Raw genomic sequence first — 23773 nt, forward strand, 5'->3', positions numbered from 1 at the left:
TGAAAACAACTAGCCAATGAAAGGAGAGTGATTAGAGACGAGCAGTGAGATTGACCAATTATTTCATTGACAGGAGGCGGTAGCCTTATCACCGGTTAGGTCGGATGTCGACTTGCCTGACCGGATGGTGGAAGTTTTGTTTTGTGAGTTTTCTATCCGTTTCGTTGACTTTTAGTATTTTTCGTGTTTATAAGAACACGTTACTGTAATCCCACTAAATTGGAAGTTACACAATTTGTAACAGCATATTTTCCTTTGACAGAGTGAAGACAGGGCGGCTTGAAAGGTGGAATTCAACACTTCGGAGTAACCCGAGCACCTTGCTAACTAGTAACGTTAACGTAGTAGGCTAACGTTAGTTCGGGAGGGGAGCCGATCCAACGAAACCATGGGGAACCGGGGGATGGAAGATTTGATCCCCCTTATCAACAAACTTCAGGACGCTTTCAGTTCCATCGGCCAGAGTTGTAACTTGGATTTACCGCAAATTGCTGTGGTCGGTGGGCAGAGTGCTGGAAAAAGCTCGGTCTTGGAAAATTTCGTTGGCAGGTTGGTGGTGCTCACTCAACTCAATTTGCAAAAGCTCCCTGGAGTTTGCTTTAATAAGTAAGAAATTTCGCTAGCTAGATAACCAGTTGGTAAAGTTGTGAGATGATCCGTGCTCCTAAACGGGTATTTGGTCACATACTCATTTACGCACTTGGCGTAAGCAAACAAAACAAAACTAAAGAGGAGGAACGAAATGTTGACGTGAGATGCGACGTTTGCGTGGCAAGCCAGGGCGAATGACAAATGTTTCAAAGGAAATCGTGAAAAGTTGCCTGGAGGCACTGGTCTAGGACCAGACATATTACGTAGTAGTATCTATTTATGTAAGGAAATAAAACTAAATGCAATAAATATGGACCAAATAACTTTGCTATCTAGCGTTTTGGGGGCAACTTGCTCCTGCAATAGTGTCAGCAGGGCCGAACACGGAAATTAAATCAGGCTACTTCAGTCGACTGATCAGTAGATTAGATTGATAACTTAATTATTTGTGTATTGTAGACTGTTCCCAGTACACATTGAATTGTTTTACATTTGAGATGTATGTATTTTATAACTCTGGGTGACATGATGACATGATGACATTACACAACAGAACACAACTAGCTACAGTAGCTGCTTGTTTCAGTCTGGCATGGCTATGTTGAGCATAATCTGTATGCAGTGTAGTCTAGAATTTAGGTATATGAAAAACATTTAGTTGAATATTAGGCTGCTTGTCCCCCTTTAATCCACTTAAATATGATGCTGCACTTGGCAAGTTGGGGTGCCACAAAGAGGCCAACAACATTGGTTTCCCAGAGGTGTTTGCATAGGATCTGCTGTTGTGTATAATTTCTATACCCTTATGAATTTTATACCCTTTGCCTGTAAAACAATATATATATTACCGGTAGTTAGGCAATGTATCCTGCGTAAATATGCTGTATAGTTTTGTGGGGTCCAAAGAACTTGTTTATAGTGGGTGAGTACAGAGATAATAGGTGGGTGTAGTGTAGACTAGAGAAAAATGTATTTTGTGTGATGTCACACTGGTGTTTAGCCCTTGAATGACTCCGTTATATTACACAAGTCATTGGAGGAAGGAGTTTTGTTAATATCCCCAACGCTCGGTCTGAACATTAACGCCTTGATCACACTGACAGTGTTTTGCATTTTGGTACACCAGGAGTACATTAATTTCCAATGGAACACTGCGTTTGCCGAAGGTATGCGTCCAACTGTACGCATAGACAGCTTGACAAAAATGTTAGCAGAAGGTGAATGTTAAACTTTTGTTGCACAGCATCCAGATGCTGCAAACCATTTTGCGCAAAACACTGTAGGTGTGATCGAGGCGTAACGTGCATCGCTTGCGGTACGGTTTTGGAAGCCTATGGACCTTTTCTTTCATATCAGCGGGAAATAATTTTCTAAAACGAAAGCATAAATTGATATACACCTTTTTAATAGGGTTAGGGTTACTGTTCTCACAACGCCATATCTCCATGTTACAGCGTATGTTTATGCGAGACAGATGCTAATTAGCTATCTAGCGTGCTATGAACACCTGTGTGTGACGGAAGATGGCTGCCAGAAACGTGTTGTCACTGAAAATACTGTCAAGTGCAACTGTGATAAAGCCTGCTAAAATATTGTATAGTAAGTGTATGTTTTGCATAGTGAAATGATATTGGTGTAACATTAAAAGTAAAGGGCTTCATGATTTTAGAATCGATTCACGTTTAGATGGAGTTTTTGGCTGCCAAAGCCAGTCTACCTCTGAAAATAACACCATAAGATCCTTGGACCTTAATGAGTAATGGTAGACTTCTTAAGAGTACATGTTGGGCTAACTGGTGTTCTGCCCTTGTTTCAAAGGGAAACCTAGGTGTAGGCTGGTCTCCCACTGGTCTATTTATAAGTTCCATGCCACACCCGGAAATCGTCAGCGGGACAGGACCCACTATGCACAACCTATATCATGGCAGTCTATCACTAGGCAACAGCCTATACTTTTGTGTTGCACATAATCAATCGCCTTGGGCCTAATACTTTCCCCCTGTGTGGCTAATGAATGAAAATATGTACTCTATACCTGAGCTGCACCAGTTTTGTTCATTTATAATGCATTGACTGTCCCTATCACTCACTAACCCAGTTTAGTGTTGGCTCTGAGGAGACTGTTGGATAGGATGTGTGTATGATGTATAAACAACAGGTGTGTACCTGGCCCTGTGGGGTCTGTCATAATTTCCTATTTTCTCGCATCATTTCCACTTAAGTGCTTCCTCTTTCTCACCCCATTTGATTGTTTTCCCATCTGCCTGTTTGTGTTGTGCGCTCTAACCCACAGCCCTCTTTAACAGGCTGGTCCTGTCTCTGTCTCCCACATCAGCAGTGTGTGAGATCACGCTTCATATAAAGACACAAAACAAGCACCCATGAAAGCAGCTTGTTAAGCAGGTTTTCCCAATTCAAAGACTCACTCAGAAGAATATCACACACACACTTTTTCTAGATATGCATTGCCTTGCACCTCAAATACATGGAGCATTTCCATAGTCAAATGGGAACATACTAGATGACCACTCAACACACACATGTAGTTTCAGATGAGGGACTTTGTGCTCAAATAGCACTTGACAGATGTCTGCTGTAATTAACGTTAGTCATTTGCTGCTGACCTCAATTTTCCTGCCAGAAATGACCTCCCACATTCCCCTGTTGACAGCTCTTAGGGAAGTAAGCTCACACACAGGTGCACACTCAAACATGCCTACACAAATGCACAACAAAGCATTTAGAGTTATGCCCATATGAGAGGGACGTGTAACGGGGTCAGTGTGATGCTAACAGCTTAGCTTCCTCCACTGTCTGACTGCCCTTGCCTGGCTACCCAGACACTTTGCTCCGGCCAAATGCTACTCCACGTCCACGGATCTTAGATCCAGACCCATTGCTGAGAAGGAACTGAGTACCTCTGACACTTTACTGAATTTTGAAGACATTCTGGGCTGTCTGATTGGTCCTGAAACTGATGGGTTGGGTCAGAGCACGTGGGTAAAGCAGCTGTTTAAAAATGTGTCGTTGGCTTTGATACTCTGATTAGAGACGATCCAATCGATGATGGCTTTGTTTTGTATGAGGCCCCTGGTCACCACAAATGACTTCAGTGATGGCAGTCTCAGACTAAACAATTTAGTATGAGTTGTCAGGCCCATACTGGGCTTGAACCTGTGATCCTCTGCTTTGCAACACACGTGACCGCCCTCAACAACCTTCCAACTGGTTACGCCACCCAAAATATATCCAAATTGTATTGTTACCACCACATCAACATTAAGGGACATGGGCAGCTGTGAGGAGGAGGGTTTATTCTCCAGGTCTTTAACTGTTTTCCAGAACTTCTTGGTTAGACCCACAGAGAGAGAATTGGTCCTTAAAGTAACTAACTTTGGCCTTCTGGATGGCCTGAGTGCACTTATTTATCATTTGCCTGAACGAGAGCCAGTCAGACTGAAGATGCTTGTGCCGAGCCTTTCGCCACATGGAATTCTTGAGGTGGAGTAACTCTGCCTGAGCACAGTCGAACCAGGGCTGAACCTGTTTTTAATTCTCATTTTCTTTATGGGGCGTGTTTGTTAACAATACCACTTAAAATGTTTAAAAAAAAAATAAGGTACAACCGTCTTCGACAAAGGGAATCAAGTGGATTCTTTACAAATTTAGAGGCCAGGTCATAAAGGAAGGCTTGCTCAGTTTTTTTTTAGTCAAGCTTCTATGGCAAATCAGGACAGGTTGTTTTGCTGAGCAGCCATTGCGAACACAGGCTGTAAAACGGTGATCACTAAGGTATCATTGTGATGTTTTCTGTAATGACCTATCAGGATTATTTGTGAGCATAACACCAAGGAGAGTAGCTATTGGGGCGCCAGGTAGCCTAGTGGTTAGACTGTTGGGCCAGTAACCGAAAGGTTGCTAGATTGAATCCCTGAGCTGATAAGGTAAAAATCTGTTGTTCTGCCCTTGAACAAGGCAGTTAACCCACTGTTCCTAGGCCGTCATTGAAAATAAGTATTTGTTCTTAACTGACTTGCGTAGTTATAAATAAATAATAATAATACACATTTGGATGTTTGGAGTCATACCTTGTGGGATTGGTAATAATCTGAAAGATGTAGCGAGTCCCATTGCTTTAGGAGTTGGTCAGGTGGTTTAAGCATGTTCCAGTTAAGGTCACCTAGCAGGACAAATTCAGACTTAGTGTAAGGGGCCAGGAGGGAGCTTAGGGCAGGTAGGGTACAGGTCGGTGCTGATGTTGGCCAAAAACACCCAGCAACAGTCAACGGAGCTATTTGAAAGTTTAATACTTAAAACCAGAAAATTAAATTGTTTATGGACACACCTGGTAAAGTTTGCCACTCCACATTTGGAAGATCTGTCTTGCTGAAAAATGTTATAACCAGAAAGGTTAACATCAGTGTTCAAAACACTCTTTCTTAACCACGTCTCGGTAATGACCAACACATCTGGATCGGAGCTGTGAACCTACACTTTTAATTGATACATTTTAGGCAATAAGCTTCTAGTGTTAATGTGCAGAAAACCCAGGCGTTTACGAGAGCAGAAATCAGTGAAACCGATATCAGTGCACAAGTCAGAATTGGTGCTAGCAACAGTAGATGAGCCAGGGTCTACATGCACATTTCCAGATATCATCAGCAGTAATAGTCAGGGCACGGCAGAGGACAGCGAGAGCTCTGCAATGTTGATGTCTTGTGACATTTGAATGTGCATCAGATGGCAACAAGATCATATTGTACAATTTCATCAGGTAACATGAATATAAAGCCGACGAGATGGATAGGATGGGGTGCCAAGAGTCCATGTAACCAGTAGAGTCAGAGTCCCGAGTGTGGGAACAAACAGTCTGTCCCACGGTTGGGTAAACAAGCAAGTTCATAGTCAACAAAGTGTGCAGGAGTCATGAGGCAAATAGCATAAAGCAGAAGAAAGAAATATATAAGGACTTGCGGCTAGCCGTTGTAAGTTCAGAGTCACTCGTCCCAACAAGAGCTTGTGAGAGTAGCTCTCTGAGTCCAGTAGGCTATGAAAGTATGATAGAAAATAAATCAATAGTAGGCCTATCCTAGTTAATTGAAGTGTTTCTGAGTAAGTTAATTAGCCTATCTAAAATTCAGATCAGTCCAAAGTCTGCAGTGTGTGTGTAAGTGCATGTGTGCTGGAGGTGAGTGAAAGCCCGGAAGAGAGGGATAAGTGTGGCAGGGGTACCTATAACAAACGGGGAGACAGGCTAGGGCAGACAGTGAACAGATTGCCAGGTGGATTCCAAGCAGCAGTGCAGCAGGCAACGGGAGTAGATGTCACAGCCACTTGGGAGAAGCTTTTTTTGGGAGGCAGATTCCCAAAAATTCTACCTAAAAGTAGCTAGCAAGTCTCTGTCCACCAATCTTAACACGGAAGGGTTTGGGTCCTGATGCCGATCAGTATGGCATTTAGGCTGTTCGAAATGTTTTCTTCTGTTTTATGTTGTTTTTGGGTATCTTTTTGTTACATAAGTTCAAATCAACATGTATTCGTCATGCACAGGATACAGCATAAACGGTGCAATACATTTTTTTTCTTGTGGACTTCCTCAACACTGCAGTAATAATACAATTACCAGTAAAACTAATACTGTCATTAATAGTATAAAAGTTGACAAAGTAATTCAAAAATCAAGTAATATACTACGGACTGGCCGTAGTATATCTCCACTGTCTACTGCAGCAACAATGAATGAGTCCAGCAGTGGAAATACACCCTAGAAATTAGAGCAGCTCTTGTTCTGTCCCGCCTTGGCTGCCTGCCTCCACACTTTTGTTGTGCTAGGTGAATTCTGTTGAGCTCTGATGTCATCGAGCCTAATGGTTGACTGGCAGCCGCTTAAGTCTTTGACTCTGACTCATGTGTTCCTCTTCCATTGATTATGACGTTTCACAACATGCAAAAGTCAGTTCGGTTGTCAGTGAAATGTACCACCGCAAGATATCTTGTAATGAGTGGTGTAGCAGAAGTTGAAGTAGGCATTTCATAAGGCAGTCTAATTGAATGTGGACCTCCGTCTCCCAGGTGCCCTGCTGCTATTGACTGTCGCTGGTCAGGTGGGATGGCGTTTGCCCGTGGTATTCTGTTCATGTTGGAGACGTGATCGACTTTCCTTGTTGTTCCCTGAAACTAAAAACACTCATACTGGACCGTTTTATCTCAATCTCTTCATTCAAAGACTCAATCATGGACACTCTTACTGACAGTTGTGGCTGCTTCGCGTGATGTATTGTTGTCTCTACCCTCTTGCCCTTTGTGCTTTTGTCTGTGCCCAATGTTTGTACCATGTTTTGTGTTGCTGCCATGCTGTGTTGTCATGTGTTGCTGCCAATCTGCGCTGTCATGTTGCTGTGTTGTCATGTGTTGCTGCTATGCTGTGTTGTCTTAGATCTGTCTTTATGTGGTGTTGTGGTGTCTCTGGTCGTGGTGTGTGTTTTATCCTAGATTTTTATTAGATATTTTTTGTTTTTAATCCCCCGTCCCTGCAGGAGGCCTTTTGGTAGGTCATCATTGTAAATAAGAATTTGTTAAATGACTTGCCTAGTCAAATATAAAATAAAAACACTCACTCACTCAGCAACTGTGTGTCTATGTACATAAGGACAACCAAAGGGTTCATATCCGACTTTTCTGACACCCAGGAGGATATTTTGAAATACTGGTTAAAAGCTTCTGTGTGTTTGAGCATGGCAATAAGCTAACTTAGATGACCTAGGTTCCTGTCCAGGGTAGAGGTCGACCGATTATGATTTTTCAACGCTGCTACCGATTATTGGAGGACCAAAAAAGCCGATACCGATTTTTTCTTTTTTTTTCTTTTTTAAATAATACTAAGAATTATATTTAAAATAATAATATAAAATATTTGTGATAATGACAATTACAACAATACTGAATGAACACTTATTTTAACTTAATACGTCAATAAAATCACTTTAGCCTCAAATAAATAATGAAACGTGTTCAATTTGGTTTAAATAATGCAAAAACAAAGTGTTGGAGAAGAAAGTAAAAGTGCAATATGTACCATGTAAGAAAGCTAATGTTTAAGTTCCTTGCTCAGAACATGAGAACATATGAAAGCTGGTGGTTCCTTTTAACATGAGTGTTCAATATTCCCAGGGAAGAAGTTTTAGGTTGTAGTTATTATAGGACTATTTCCCTCCTATACCATTTGTATTTCATTAACCTTTGACTATTGGATGTTCTTATAGGCACTTTAGTATTGCCAGTGTAACATTATAGCTTCTGTCCCTCTCCTCACTCCCCCTGGGCTCGAACCAGGAACACAACGGCAACAGCCACCCTCGAAGCAGCGTTACCCATGCAGAGCAAGGGAAACAACTACTAGAAGGCTCAGAGCGAGTGGCGTTTGAAACGCTATTAGTGCGCGCTAACTAGCCAGCAATTTCACTTCGGTTACACCAGCCTCATCTCGGGAGTTGATAGGCTTGAAGTCATAAACAGCGCAATGTTTGACGCACAATGAAGAGCTGCTGGCAAAACACACGAAAGTGCTGTTTGAATGAATGTTTACGCGCCTGCTTCTGCCTACCACCGCTCAGTCAGATACTTAGATACTTGTATGCTCAGTCAGATTATACGCAACGCAGGACACGCTAGATAATATCTAGTAATATCATCAACCATGTGTAGTTAACTAGTGATTATGATTGATTGTTTTTATAAGATAAGTTTAATGCTAGCTAGCAACTTACCTTGGCTTACTGCATTCACGTAACAGGCAGTCAGTCTCCTTGTGGAGTGCAACGGTCGTTATTGCGTTGGACTAGTTAACTGTACGATTGCAAGATTGAATCCCCCGAGCTGACAAGGTGAAAATCTGTCGTTCTGCCCCTAAACGAGGCAGTTAACACACCGTTCATAGCACGTCATTCAAATTAGAATGTGTTCTTAACTGACTTGCCTAGTTAAATAATGGTGTAAAAAAAAAATGAATTTAAATACAGATTTCCGATTTGTTATGAAAACCTGAAATCGGCCCTAATTAATCGGCCACTCCGATTAATCGGTCTACCTCTAGTCCAGGGTGAATAAGTAATAGAGGGGTACTAGCCTAACCCTTGTTGCTCCCCTTCTCAGAGAGTCATCTGACATGGCTGCATCTATAAACACCTGTACTCGAATAAACAAATAACACACTAAGGACAATAAAAACGCTATTAGCAGATGCTGCCATTAAATGGTTAACACTGCTTTGGCTTTCTGTAGAATGGTTCTGTGTGCTGAATTGCACTCTGTGGTATTAATAAAATGTCATTTTCCATGCTTTTCTCTTTTATGTGTATGTGTGTTATTGGACTATGAATAACTTGATGTAGATCATTGAGGATCTTGCGGTCTCCACTCTGGCTCTCTGTGTGGCTGTTGGACTGTGATGTCATTGTCCCTGGGGGCGGGAGTATGGAGGTCATATCTAGCTGTACAAGCTGGTTGGGTCTGGGCTGTTATCTGATTTGCTGTGCCAGTGCTGGTAGAGGAGACTAGTGGACTGTGAACCTGGGAGGTGACCAGGAACTGACTGACTCACATGGTTTGCAAATTGGAAGGTTTTGCCTAAATGGTAACAAATTAAGGGGAAATTATGCAAACCCCTTGGAAGGAAAAGCAATAGGAATGTTGACCATCTAAAATCTGTCTTGTACATCAAGCTGCATCTTTGCAAAAGCTCAGTCACATACATTGTCCACTCAGCTTTTGTAGTCTATTTGATTCTTGAAAGTGGACTGAAAGCCTGGCGAGGCAGACAAACTTGAGGCTGTGAATTTGAGAACCATAATGATAGAGGTCTAAGATGCCACATGAGTTAATCCCACGCCTCTCACCAAACCTCAGACCCATGTTTGTGTTCCACACCCCTCCTGGTAAACCATACAGTGACCTCAACATTTCAGTCTACTACACAGTCATCCACGGCCACAGTCTACTACAGCGTCATCCAGAAACAGTCTACTACACACAGTCTACTACATTCATCTTAATCTTTTTGCATCTTAATGAGAACAGACAAACATTATTTATAATTTATTTATTGAACATGCTAACCTTTTGTCTTAAACATTTTACTATGGAACCATTTTATATTTTGATCAGGCCAGTACTCTACACAGACCTGCGCACCATAACCAGTCAGAGCTGCATTAGGCCTATGTGCAAATAGCCATTGCCATATATGGATCTGCCATTCACTTTTGAACTGGACTGTGTTTACAGCATGATCGGTCACTAGTAGATGCACTTGTTTTGAGATCAAAGCGAGAGCTGCATGTAGCCACCTGTGCACGTGTTCATATTCCTTGCTAGTTAGTGAGTTATTATCCCAGTTATAGCTAACTTTTAGTCAACAATGGAGTGGTTGCTTCATAGAAGAGTTCAAAATGTGTGCATTTCTAGCCATCTTTGAAAAGCGAGTCCGTTAAAGAGCTTTGGTCTTAAAGGGGCAGTGTTGTATTTTGAGACTATTGAATAAACTTAGTGGAATAATAGGCAGACGGTAGCGTAATTTGTCTGATTCTCTGTAATAATGGTATGGGAATAATGCATTTTATTTTGTAAAGGGGTTTCTTGCATCAAACAACACATTTTCAGTCACCTTATCTGAAGGTCAGGTGAATAAACAGGTTAATGTAAGGCCCTGCATGTTTTTTTTTTCAAAAGTCTCATGGATGTACAGTTGCTGCTCCACTAAAAGTTTGCAATTATGCTGCGGGACTTGGAGGTAATTTGTGTTTTAGTGCAGTACCCTGCGTCACCACTTCATTGCTCCGGACCAGCTAATGGGGGAGTTGGAGCACTGATTATGCTTTTGGGTTCTACTGTGTCTCCCTGACAATGAATGGGCAACATAAACCTAAATGGAAACTGATAATTGTGCACGACTTCAGTATTACTTACTAAAACACTTGTTACACTAAGGTTATTTAATTTTGTTGGGATTATTTTGCTTTTACTGTAGGCCACTCCTGACCGGTCATGTTGGGGGCGGGGGGGGCGGGGGATTGCACACTGGCAACACCTTAAGGGGCATTGCACTCATAATGGTGCTGACTAGGGAAACGTTCCCGTTGTTCTGTTCTTAGTGCCATTCTGCACTTTCAAACTAAAAAAATGTAACTAATAATGCTTTCGTTAATGAAATAGTGATAAAAATACTCTTTTAAAATGCCAATGTATGTTTAGTTATGGATCCATAACGAATTACTATGGGAATAAATATCCCTGAATTACAGAAATATTGGAACAAAGTTGTCTAATGAAGGTAAACAAATTGCACTGTGATAGTCTCAGAGGTCCGTTTTTAAAAGCGCAGAGAGCATCATGAAGAACAAGGAACACACCAGGCAGGTCCGAGATACTGTTGTGAAGAAGTTTAAAGCCGGATTTGGATACAAAAAGATTTCCCAAGCTTTAAACATCCCAAGGAGCACTGTGCAAGCGATAACATTGAAATGGAAGGAGTATCAGACCACTGCAAATCTACCAAGACCTGGCCGTCCCTCTAAACTTTCAGCTCATACAAGGAGAAGACTGATCAGAGATGCAGCCAAGAGGCCCATGATCACTCTGGATGAACTGCAGAGATCTACAGCTGAGGTGGGAGACTCTGTCCATAGGACAACAATCAGTCGTATATTGCACAAATCTGGCCTTTATGGAAGAGTGGCAAGAAGAAAGCCATTTCTTAAAGATATCCATAAAAAGTGTTGTTTAAAGTTTGCCACAAGCCACCTGGGAGACACACCAAACATGTGGAAGAAGGTGCTCTGGTCAGATGAAACCAAAATGGAACTTTTTGGCAACAAAGCAAAACGTTATGTTTGGCGTAAAAGCAACACAGCCCATCACCCTGAACACACCATCCCCACTGTCAAACATGGTGGTGGCAGCATCAGGGTTTGGGCCTGCTTTTCTTCAGCAGGGACAGGGAAGATGGTTAAAATTGATGGGAAGATGGATGGAGCCAAAAACAGGACCATTCTGGAAGAAAACCTGATGGAGTCTGCAAAAGACCTGAGACTGGGACGGAGATTTGTCTTCCAACAAGACAATGATCAAAACATAAAGCAAAATCTACAATGGAATGGTTCAAAAATAAACATATCCAGGTGTTAGAATGGCCAAGTCAAAGTTTCCAATCGAGAATCTGGAAAGAACTGAAAACTGCTGTTCACAAATGCTCTCCATCCAACCTCACTGAGCTCGAGCTGTTTTGCAAGGAGGAATGGGAAAAAATGTCAGTCTCTCGATGTGCAAAACTGATAGAGACATACCCCAAGCGACTTACAGCTGTAATCGCAGCAAAAGGTGGCGCTACAAAGTATTAACTTAAGGGGGCTGAATAATTTTGCACGCCCAATTTTTCAGTTTTTGATTTGTTAAAAAGTTTGAAATATCCAATAAATGTCGTTCCACTTCATGATTGTGTCCCACTTGTTGTTGATTCTTCACAAAAAAATAGAGTTTTATATCTTGTTTATATTGTTTGAAGCCTGAAATGTGGCAAAAGGTCGCAAAGTTCAAGGGGGCCGAATACTTTCGCAAGGCACTGTGTGTGTATATATATATATATATATATATATATATATATATATATATATATATATATATAATCAAGTTGATGACAGTCATAGACCAGCACCTACATAAAGCTGAGTGACTCACTCATTCATGGCTTTGGATCAAAATAAATAAGTACCAACATGCTTTCTCATAGTCTTTAATAAAGAAATGTTTTGGCCTGGACACCATGTACAGTATTATAATAGCTGATTATGGGCTATACCTTCACCAACACCTCTCAGTATTTTGATATTGTGGATGGGGGACCCCCGAGTGGATGGGGGCTCCTGCAGTGCAAAATGCTTTGCTACAGATGCAGGTTCGATACCGTGCCGGCCGCCACCGGGAGACCCATGAGGTGGCGTTTGGTTTTCATTTAGATTCCTCCAATCCTCTATATGTAAATATTGGCGGAGAGTCATGTCATATTTCTTTATATAATGTAGGCCTACCGTAGACGACGTGAGTCTCACTAGTGTTGAGTAATGTGCTCTTAAAAGTGGTGTAGGTCTTATTTATTTATAGAGTATATTGAAGTTAGAAGCAATAGGATTTGAAGCAATAACCTACAACTATTTTAGAACCATTCCCGCTGTTCTGAGACGAGCACGGGGATTGTTCTTGATATATCAATGAGATTTTTATTTTCTCTGAATCTCTGTGTATTGGTTAGACTAGAATTAGAAAATGTTATGTTCTTAGTGTAACCTTTTATTTAACTTGGCAAGTCTGTTAAGAACACATTCTTATTTACAGGGACAGCCTACACCTTCTTTAGCTAAATTTAGCTAGATTCTACAGATAGTACTGTACTCCAGACCGTCACGTTGTACAGCGCCGTATTTTCCTTTCTGTCCTAATGGAAACCCAGAGGTTTTTTTGTTTTTCTTGGAATAGAAACACCATAATATTATTTAAGCAAGTACCAGTCAAAAGTTTGGACACCTACTCATTCCAGGCTTTTTCTTTATTTTTACTATTTTCTACATTGTGGAATAATAGTGAAGACATCACAACTATGAAATAACACATATGGAATCAGTTAAATTCTTATTTACAAGAACAGCCTACTCCTTCCTCCCCGTCGGGGAGTTGAACCCCGGTTTCTCGCATGCCAGCACGACACAGGGATTCTTTAGCTAAATAGCCCAGTACTGTAGCCTACTCCCAACCATCACGTTGTACAGCGCAAAATTTTTGGTTGCACCCTAACGGAAACACAGAGGGTTTTTTGTTTTTCTTGGAATAGAAACACCATTTTCAGAAATGTTGCATTTTCTTAATATCATTCCCATATACTATGTTCTACAAAAAGGTTTTAAATTCTCTAGTACAGCCACTATTGAAGGCTATCAAATGCTTCTCAAATATGCCCCTGGTGGTCAAACTAGCACTAACTAGTGTTAATGGTACCAGTGGTTCACATTTAAATAACGTACCATAGAATTCTGCGGCACCATGCAAGCTGCGCTGCTGTACGCTGCAACTTTTAAAGGACGAACCACTGTATGCCCACACTGAACACCACACATTTGCTGGTACTGTAGACAATGATAGAACAGCTATTTCTGTAATGTTATGGGATGCTTTTTCTCTCCATTGTTTTTAATGGTAGCCCACTCTGGTAGGCATACATTATTAAGCGGGTACGGCCTCCATGTTCACAGTAAGCGCATGCCGGAAGTTGCACAGAATTTTGACAATGTTCAAATTTGCACTCCGCTGACCTGAAATTTGCACATTTCCCTCAAAATGTAAAACATTGCTTAGAACTATAAGTTAAGCATAACCAGAGGAAATCTAAGATGCGTCAAATAAATGATATCCAGCTCAGAGAAACCGCTATGCATTTGGTTTGCTAACTGGCTAGCTAAGTGGCTAGATGTCAAGCTTCTTGGTTTCAGCAGAGACATTCAATCCCCTCCTGGATCAACATCCCTGTTGCCTAAATTGTTTTGTGCGCACAAAAATGTAAATAAAAATATACATTTTAAAATGGCGCCCCTTGTCTGCACTTCCAGTAATACTCTATACCCTGGAAAAAAGGGACATGAATGTATGACGGTATGAACATTGGATACCGCCCAACCCTACAGTCTACTACACAGTCTACTACAGTCATCCAGGGACACAGTCTAGAACACATCTACTACAGTCATCCAGTGACTAGGAACTAGAAGCACAAGCATTTCGCTACAGTCGCATTAACATCTGTGATCCATGTGTATGTGACAAATAAAATTTGATTTGACACAGTCTAGAACACATCTACTACACAGTCGACTACAGTAATCCAGGGACAGTCTCCAAAACACAGTCAAGTAGTCTACTGCAGAGCTGTGAATATTTTAATAGGCCAGTCAGTCTATTACTGTCATCCAGTCTACTACAGTACATAGGCTACTCTGAACCAGACCATGCCGGGCTGCTTCCAGCCTCAGTATAACAGTCAGGGTCGGTTGAAGTTGGGAACAACTCCATTTCTGTTAGTAGATTTATTCCATAGGGATCCTATTCAAATCCTGATCTTGAATTTAGATGGAATTCACCCCAACCCTGATGGCTGTGGAATGCCTGGTAGTTAGAGGCAGATCAGAGGCAGAGGAGTGTTCAATGTTGGTTCTGTCTGACCCTTCTCTTTCATTGTATCTATTTTCTGCAGCATTGAAAGAGGGAGGCTCAGAGACTGCTGGTCTTTGCTTGGCCTATTCATAATGCATAGAATGATACACAATCTGTTCAGCTCCTCTATCATTTACAGCACATCAATAATGGACATGCACACACATGTCCTCTCTTCCCTTCGAGTGGGGGCTTTTATGGCTGTATATCTCTGTGGATATGGTGTGTGTTAGGTCATGTATTTATTCTGTGCACAAGGTGCATGTACTCACAGAAGTATCTTGTTCTGGCTGTGTCTCTGACTATCTGTGTGATACTGTGATCATTTGTCTGTCTTTGTCCAGTTGAACTGATGAAGTGTGTGTGAATGGAGAGGAGGACGGGTCCAGTGAGAGTGGTGGGGATGTATAACTAGTGTAATACATTAGAGGTAGACCGATTAATCGGAATGGCCGATTTTTAATTAGGGCCGATTTCAAGTTTTCATAATAATCGGAAATCGGTATTTTTGGGCGCCGATTTGCTTTTATTTTTATAACTTTTATTCAACTAGGCAAGTCAGTTAACACATTCTTATTTTCAATGGCGGCCTAGGAAAGGTGGGTTAACTGCCTCGTTCAGGGGCAGAACGACAGATTTTCACCATGTCAGCTCAGGGGATCCAATCTTGCCACCTTACAGTTAACTAGTCCAACGTAATAATGACCTGCCTCTCTCTTGTTGCACTCCACAAGGAGACTGCCTGTTACGCGAATGCAGTAAGCCAAGGTAAGTTGCTAGCTAGCATTAAACTTATCTTATAAAAAAACAATCAATCATAATCACTAGTTAACTACACATGGTTGATGATATTACTAGATATTATCTAGCGTGTCCTGTGTTGCATATAATCTGACTGAGCGGTGGTAGGCAGAAGCAGGCGCATAAACATTCATTCAAACAGAACTTTCATGTGTTATGCCAGCAGCTCTTCATTGTGCATCAAACATTGAGCTGTTTATGACTTCAAGCCTATCAACTCCCGAGATGAGGCTGGTGTAACTGAAGTGAAATGGCTGGCTAGTTAGCGCGCACTAATAGCGTTTCAAACGTCACTCGCTCTGAGCCTTGCAGTGGTTGTTTACCTTGCTCTGCATGGGTAACGCTGCTTCGATGGTGGCTGTTGTTCTGTTGCTGGTTCGAGCCCAGGGGGAGTGAGGAGAGGTAATGTTACACTGGCAATACTAAAGTGTCTATAAGAACATCCAATAGTCAAAGGTTAATGAAATACAAATGGTATAGAGGGAAATAGTCCTATAATTCCAATAACTACAACCTAAAACTTCTTACCTGGGAATATTGAAGACTCATGTTAAAAGGAACCACCAGCTTTCATATGTTCTGAGCAAGGAACTGAAATGTTAGCTTTCTTACATAGCACATATTGCACTTTTACTTTCCAACACTTTGTTTTTGCATTATTTAAACCAAATTGAACATGTTTCATTATTTACTTGAGGCTAAATTGATTTTATTGATGTATTATATTAAGTTAAAATAAGTTCATTCAGTATTGTTGTAATTGTCATTATTACAAATACATCTCCCTTTTTCCTCCCTCTCTCTCCACCTCTCCCTATCTCTCTCTCACCCCCTGCCAGAGCTTTTCTATACTGGCATCCCACTCTCCCAGTTAGACAGGCTTTCTCTATGACAAACAAAACACTCTACATGATCTGCAGCACACAACATTAGTGCTGAACTCAGGCCATCCAGAATGTTCCCACTGTTCAACAGGTCTAGTCTATAGTGTGAGTGCCTCTGTAATAGTCAACAGTATGGCTCCATCCTGATTGTCCTGTGTGTGACATAGCTTCTAGTCTAAAGCAGACTGACTATATCTCCATTCCCTCCGGCGTCTTTCTGCATGTGGCGTTAGATGTTGGGTTAGAAAGAGGAGGAGGGAGGTAGGTTTGTCTTGTTAGACTGTGCTGTACCAGGCCCAGAGTTCAGCGTTATTACCACCAGATGTAGGGAGTTTTCACGGCCGGTTGTGATACAGCCTGGAAACAAACCAGGGTCTGTAGTGACTCCTCTAGCACTGAGATGCAGTGCCTTAGACCGCTGCGCCACTCGGGAGCCCCAAAGTCAGGCTAGAGGCTACAGCAGGCAGGCAGGCAGGGCCCCAGCTCAGAGTGGGAGAGTCCCGTGGTGGCTGGTGGTTGTGGGGTATGTGTTCCCCTCTGAGAGATGACTCAATTGGGCTGTTGGGTTTGGAATGTGCCTGGTGATGGTCTGTCACTTTAAGAGGGAAACAGACAAAATATACACAAGAAAGAAACAACTCTATGTACAGTTGCACATGGTCAGGCTTGTCTGCACTGTAGGCCCATGTTTGTCAGATTTAAAGTTCAATTCAACTCCGCAAAAAAAGAAACTCACTGTCATCTGCGTTTATTTTCAGCAAACTTAACATGTGTAAAAATAGGGGGGGGTCAAAATCAAAAGTAAGTCAGTATCTGGAGAGACCACCAGCTGCATTAAGTACTGCAGTGCATCTCCTCATGGACTGCACCAGATTTGCCAGTTCTTGCTGTAGGATGTTACCCCACTCTTCCACCAAGGCACATGAAAGTTCCCAGACATTTCTGGGGGGAATGGCCCTAGCCCTCACCCTCCAATCCAACAGGTCCCAGACGTGCTCAATGGGATTGAGATCTGGGCTCTTTGCTGGCCATGGCAGAACACTTACATTCCTGTCTTGCAGGAAATCACGCACAGAACGAGCAGTATGGCTGGTGGCATTGTCATGCTGGAGGGTCATGTCAGGATGAGCCTGCAGGAAGGGTACCACATGAGGGAGGAGGATGTCTTCCCTGTAACACACAGCATTGAGATTGCCTGCAATGACAACAAGCTCAGTACGATGATGCTGTGACGCTCCACCTCCAAATCCATCCTGCTCCAGAATACAGGCCTCGGTGTAACCCTCATTCCTTCCACGATAAACGTGAATCCGATCATCACCCCTGGTGAGACAGAACCGCAACTCGTCAGTGATGAGCACTTTTTGCCAGTCCTGTCTGGTCCAGCGATGGTGAGTTTGTGCCCGTAGGCACCGGTGATGTCTGGTGAGGACCTGCCTAACAACAGGCCTACAAGCCTTCAGTCCAGCCTCTCTCAGCCTATTGTGGACAGTATGAGCACTGATGGAGGGATTGTGCGTTCCTGGTGTAACTCGGAAGGTTGTTATTGCCATCCTGTACCTGTCCCGCAGGTTTGATGTTCAGGTGTACCAATCCTGTGCAGGTGTTGTTACACATAGTCTGCCGCTGCGAGGACGATCAGCTGTATGTCCTGTCTCCGTGTAGCGCTGTCTAAGTTGTCTCTCAGTACGGGCATTGCATTTTATTGCCCTGGCCACATCTGCAGTCCTCATGCCTCCTTGCAGCATGCCTAAGGCATGTTCACGCAGATGAGCAGGGACCATTTAGGTGTTTTTCAGAGTCAATAGAAAGGCCTCTTTAGTGTCCTAAGTTTTCAAAACTGTGACCTTAATTGATTAAAGTCTGTAAGCTTTTGGTGTCTTAACGACCGTTCCACAGGTGCATGTTCATTATTTGTTTATGGTTCATTGAACAAGCATGGGAAACGATGTTTAAACCCTTTACAATGAAGATCTGTGAAGTTATTTGGATTTTTACTAAATATCTTTGAAAGACAGGGTCCTGAAAAGGGGAGTTTATCTATGTTCAATGTGCACTGGCTAGGACTAATGAATCATCTTAATTGTCAGATAAGTGAATGTATTAAATATACTTCAGCTCAATGTCAAGTATCAAGGCTACTATGGATGTAATCTTACCTTAGGCGGTATCTTACACATTGACACAGCCAGCTTGCAACACACAATCACTTGAAATATTCTACTGAATGTATGTGCCTCGCCTTGCATCCTCATCAAGAGGCTCTCCCCTGTTCCATCGTGCTGTGAGACCACGAGTGACAGAGTGCATCGTTCTAAATCGCCACATTACCTAAATCTATGTAACCGTGGCAACAAAGTGGCTGAGCAAATGAATTGATCTTCAGGGGCATCATGAGACCAAATTACTTTTTGTTGACAGATGGGTCATGAAGTGTGACATTTCCCCATGCTCATCTATTTCGCACAGGATATAGTGTGAGGAAATGGACCTTTTAGTGTACTGAGTAATTTGACTGTCTGTTTTTTCTGTTTGTCTGGGGCTCGCCCCCTCACGTTCTTGGTCTCCTTCTCTCCCTCACTTAATTTTTTCCTAATTTAATTTCTCTCCTTTTCTCTCTCTCTCAGGGATTTTCTTCCTCGAGGATCAGGCATTGTCACCCGTAGACCTCTGATCCTGCAGCTGTGCTTTAACAAAGCCGGTGAGTCTGAATTCTCATACAACCATGGCCTTATCTGTCCTCATTGCTGTTGCCATGGACCTGCCTCCTCCACTCAACAACACTGTCTGGTGCCTGGTAAAGACTTTCTTCTCTCTCGCTCTCTGTGTCTCTGTCTCGCTGTGTCTCTGTCTCGCTCGCTGTGTCTCTGTCTCGCGCTCTCTCTCTCTGTCGTGTCTGTAGAGTATGCAGAGTTCCTACACTGTAAAGGGAGGAAGTTTGTGGACTTTGAGGAGGTCCGGGCGGAGATTGAGGCGGAGACAGACAGGATCACAGGCTCCAACAAGGGCATCTCCCCCATCCCCATCAACCTCCGGGTCTACTCCCCTAACGGTAATGCTCACCAACAGTTATTCATTTGGTGTTCATTTTAACATATGCATGCACACGTTCAGTTGGACGTATGCGCACACACACACACACACGCATGCACACACAAAAGCGCAGCAAACACTTACATTCATGTATCAACCTTTCAAAGAAACTACCTTCGCCATGCCATACAAGGACATGTATACACAATGTAACACACATCATATAGTCTACATGGCAACAGTCATAACCTTCTCCCTCCCCCTCCATCTCACCCTCAGTGTTAAACCTGACTCTGATCGACCTGCCGGGGATGACTAAGGTAGCAGTGGGGGACCAGCCGCTGGACATAGAGCACCAGATCAGGGACATGCTGCTGCAGTTCATCACCAAGGAGAGCTGCCTCATCCTGGCCGTCACCCCCGCCAACCAGGACCTGGCCAACTCCGACGCCCTCAAGATTGCCAAGGAGGTGGACCCACAGGGTAAGGGACTAGGAGGTGGACCCACAGGGTAAGGGACTAGCCTAGTGGTGCTGTACTGGTTCTCTTTTTGAACTCCCAGGACCAAAGGATGAGGATGGGCACTTGATTTCTGGGTGGTGTTCATTTGGTGCACCAAATAGACTGAAACATTGACGCAGTACCTGGACTTGTCCAATAAGAATATTGAATTGAAGGAGATGAGGAATGGAAGGCTGGGTGGATGGTGGACAGGCAGTAGTCAGGATTAATATGATGAGATGAACTGTTTGGTTCTGTTCAGGTCTGCGCACTATTGGCGTGATCACAAAGCTGGACCTGATGGACGAAGGGACGGATGCTAAAGACATCCTGGAGAACAAACTGCTACCTCTACGTAGAGGTGAGGGGAGACACATACACACACACACACCTCATGGACTGCAGAGGAATAAGTGTGCGCTCTCTCTCCAGGTTATATCGGCGTGGTGAACCGCAGTCAGAAGGACATAGATGGCAGGAAGGACATCCGCGCTGCGCTGGCTGCTGAGAGGAAGTTCTTCCTGTCTCACCCGGGCTACAGACACATGGCCGAGCGCATGGGCACCCCACACCTGCAGAAACAACTAAACCAGGTGAGAGATTACTCAACGTTCCCCTTTCTGTTAATCTACACTGACGTTCTAGTCTGACTTCCAGATCAGTTGTTTTGCTTTCTTGTGAACTCTGAGAGACGGCACCAACAGATCTTAAACCAGGCTATAATGTTCCTTGAAACTCACTTGCTCTTTCATTCACTATACATTCTCTCCCATCCTATTCTACTTCTCGCTCATTCTATCCCTTCCATTTCTCCTTCTCCCTCCCTCCTCTCCTCCCTCACGGTGTCCCTCTCCCTCCTCCCTCACTCATGGTGTCCCTCTCCCTCCTCCCTCACTCATGGTGTCCCTCTCCCTCCTCTCCTCCCTCACGGTGTCCCTCTCTCTCTCCTCAGCAACTGACCAACCACATCAGGGACACTCTGCCTGGGCTGCGCAGTAAGCTGCAGAGCCAGGTGCTCTCCCTGGAGAAAGAGGTGGAGGAGTACAAGAACTTCCGTCCCGACGACCCCACACGCAAGACCAAGGCCCTGCTGCAGTGAGTAGAGGACACACACACCACCATAATGAGTAGCTCCAGAGTTGACCCTGACTCTCTGTCTTTCATCCCAGGATGGTGCAGCAGTTTGGGGTGGACTTTGAGAAGCGTATCGAGGGCTCTGGGGACCAGGTGGACACAGCAGAGTTGTCGGGTGGTGCCAAAATCAACCGGATCTTCCACGAGCGCTTCCCCTTCGAGCTGGTCAAGGTGAGCGCTGCGGTCTCAATACTCACTGTCACAATATTTCCACAAGAGAAGTTCATCTGCCTGCTTGACTGTTTTGACCACAGTTGATTGACTTGTTTAGAAGTGTGAATTTTAGAGTGCAGAATGGATTAACAGTGTTTCTATTGTTTGTTCTTTCTTCTTCTCTCTTTTCTCTCTGTCAGATTGTGTTTGATGAGAAGGAGTTGAGGAGGGAGATCAGTCATGCCATCAAGAATGTCCATGGTGTCAGGCAAGTGGAGGAGAGGAGGGGCCGTCCTGTGTCTTTCCACATCACCACCACTGTGTTCAGCTCTTTCCTCTTCACTGTCAACCCTCTCTGTTTCCTCCTTTCATGTAAAACTGACCCACAGCATGCTTAGCGATCACAGAGCAATTAGCCTAAAATGCCCACAGATCACTCTCCCACAGAACTGCCTATCATACACTCAAATGGTTGTTGTTGTTCGACGTGAAATCTAAACCCATTTCATTTCATGTTTGTATGCTGATAACCTTGGCTCTGCTCTCTCTTCTTTATTTCTGTCTGTGAATGTCTGTTTTATTATCTTTAGATTTTTTTTAATATGTACTTTTCTAATTTTCTGGACTGACTCGTCTTTATCTGCTTTTGTCTGTTTGTATGCTATCTCTCTGGACAATAACTTGTCTGTCGTCCTACTTCTGTCAGTTTTTTGTTTGTTTATCCCTGTCTGTCCGTCTCCTTATCTCTGTCCCCCCCCTGTCTGTCTTTGTGCGTCCTCAGAACGGGCCTGTTCACTCCCGACCTGGCGTTTGAGGCCATTGTGAAAAAGCAGATCATTAAGCTGAAAGAGCCCTGTATCAAATGTATCGACCTTGTCATTCAGGAGCTCATCAACACAGTCAGGCAGTGCACCAACAAGGTACTGCAGCCTGGTGTCCAGACTCCTGTCCTGTCCCGACCCAGCCTGGCCACAAGGGGGCGACACTGAGGGGGGCACAACACTGACCCACTCTGCTCCAAAACAGCTGTCCATCCATGGCCTCTATGACCCTTTAGATAGCACAACTAGGGCCCAGAGATTTTCCAGTCAGGTCATGTAGTTAGTCAGTGAATAAAAACTCTTGGCCCTAATCAGAACGTCTACTGTGTAACCACCCGGGGGCTCCCGAGTGGAGCAGCGGTCTAAGGCACTACATCTCAGTTCAAATCTAGGCTGTATCACAACCGTCCGTGATTGGGAGTCCCATAGGGCGGCGCACAATTGGCCCAGTGTCGTCCAGGTTTGGCTGGTGTAGGTCACCATTGTAAATAAAAATGTGTTAATTAAGGTTAAATAAATCAAATAAAAACACTCTATACACACTTGTGTATATTTAGTGTGGTGTATGTCCAGAGGACTGGATGGGGCAGATATGGGGACAGTTTGACTCCCCCTCAGCCCGCCACAGCTAGCCTGTGTGCCAGGTGCTGCTGTCGTGTTTTGTGACGGTTGTGGTGTCGTCGTCGTGGAGACGGGATGGTTGGGGATGGCCATTCCCCGAGCATCACTGGTCTCACATGGACAAGCTGCAGGTCTCATCTGTCTAAGAATGATACACACTTAGGACTGACATAGCTAGGGTGTTAGTTATGTGGGTACTGTGAGTTGAATATGTGCCCACATATCTATATTATATACCTAGTTTGAGAAGAACTGCCCTGTCAAGAGAAGAGGATGTGAAAGCCTGCGGCTTGTCCTCATCTTCTTGCTTTACTCGTATTTCTAGAGACGAGATTTCTAGTTTGACAGATAACTAACTAAACTAAGAATCTTCTTGTTTTTCTTTCTTTCCTGTATTTCTCTCTCTCTCGCCTCTTGTTATTTCTGTCTATCCCTCTCTCTATGCTGCCCCCCTACACTACGCCCCCCGTACCCCCTCAGAACGGGGTTGTTCACCCCTGACCTGGCCTTCGAGGCCATAGTCAAAAAGCAGATCCTCAAACTGAAAGAGCCCAGCCTGAAATGTGTGGATCTGGTGGTGTCCGAGCTGACCGCGCTCGTCATGAAGTGTTCCGTCAAGGTAACCAAGAGCAGACTCGCCCCTCACAGGAAAGAGGGGGGGAGAGAAAGAAGAGAGAGCGAGTGTTCTGGAGCGTATCCTCTCATCTGTGATTGAATGCCCGTCCCTGTTCCCCTCGCACCTCTCCTCCACCGCGCTCCAATCAGCAACCTCTATCCTAATGAAATCCTCCCCCACGCCATCGCTCCTCAGTGCCTGGATTGTGTGTATCCCTCCCTCGCCACACACATCCTGTCCTTTTGTCCAAGCCACACGTGTCCAATCAAGCATTGACTTGCAAATCTCATCCGAATTTTAAGCAGTGCGTCTTAACTTCCTTTCAGCAGCCCCTCACCCGTGCCCTGTTTGATTTGAGCACATTAAGA

General features: G+C 43.7%; 1 protein-coding gene across 13 annotated transcripts in view; it reads left to right on the top strand.

The window, feature by feature from the left end:
• The first annotated feature begins 53 nt into the window (after positions 1-53).
• The window catches only part of dnm2a (dynamin 2a), a 40201-nt gene continuing 16481 nt past the window's right edge, over positions 54-23773 (top strand). For 3 of the 13 annotated variants that reach the window (XM_042307265.1, XM_042307260.1, XM_042307264.1), the window contains exons 1-10: positions 100-549; positions 19154-19227; positions 19429-19578; positions 19839-20042; positions 20323-20421; positions 20493-20653; positions 21013-21155; positions 21230-21365; positions 21548-21615; positions 22129-22267. In XM_042307265.1, the coding sequence (XP_042163199.1) occupies positions 389-549; positions 19154-19227; positions 19429-19578; positions 19839-20042; positions 20323-20421; positions 20493-20653; positions 21013-21155; positions 21230-21365; positions 21548-21615; positions 22129-22267 (1335 nt within the window). In that variant the 5' untranslated portion in view covers positions 100-388. Of the gene's footprint in view, positions 550-19153; positions 19228-19428; positions 19579-19838; positions 20043-20322; positions 20422-20492; positions 20654-21012; positions 21156-21229; positions 21366-21547; positions 21616-22128; positions 22268-23269; positions 23409-23773 lie in introns of all 13 variants that reach the window. The other 10 variants (XM_042307263.1, XM_042307266.1, XM_042307269.1 and 7 more) reach the window with 6 other exon arrangements.

The sequence above is a fragment of the Oncorhynchus tshawytscha genome, linkage group LG27 (assembly GCF_018296145.1).
Source record: "Oncorhynchus tshawytscha isolate Ot180627B linkage group LG27, Otsh_v2.0, whole genome shotgun sequence".
Classification (NCBI taxonomy): Eukaryota; Metazoa; Chordata; class Actinopteri; order Salmoniformes; family Salmonidae; genus Oncorhynchus; species Oncorhynchus tshawytscha.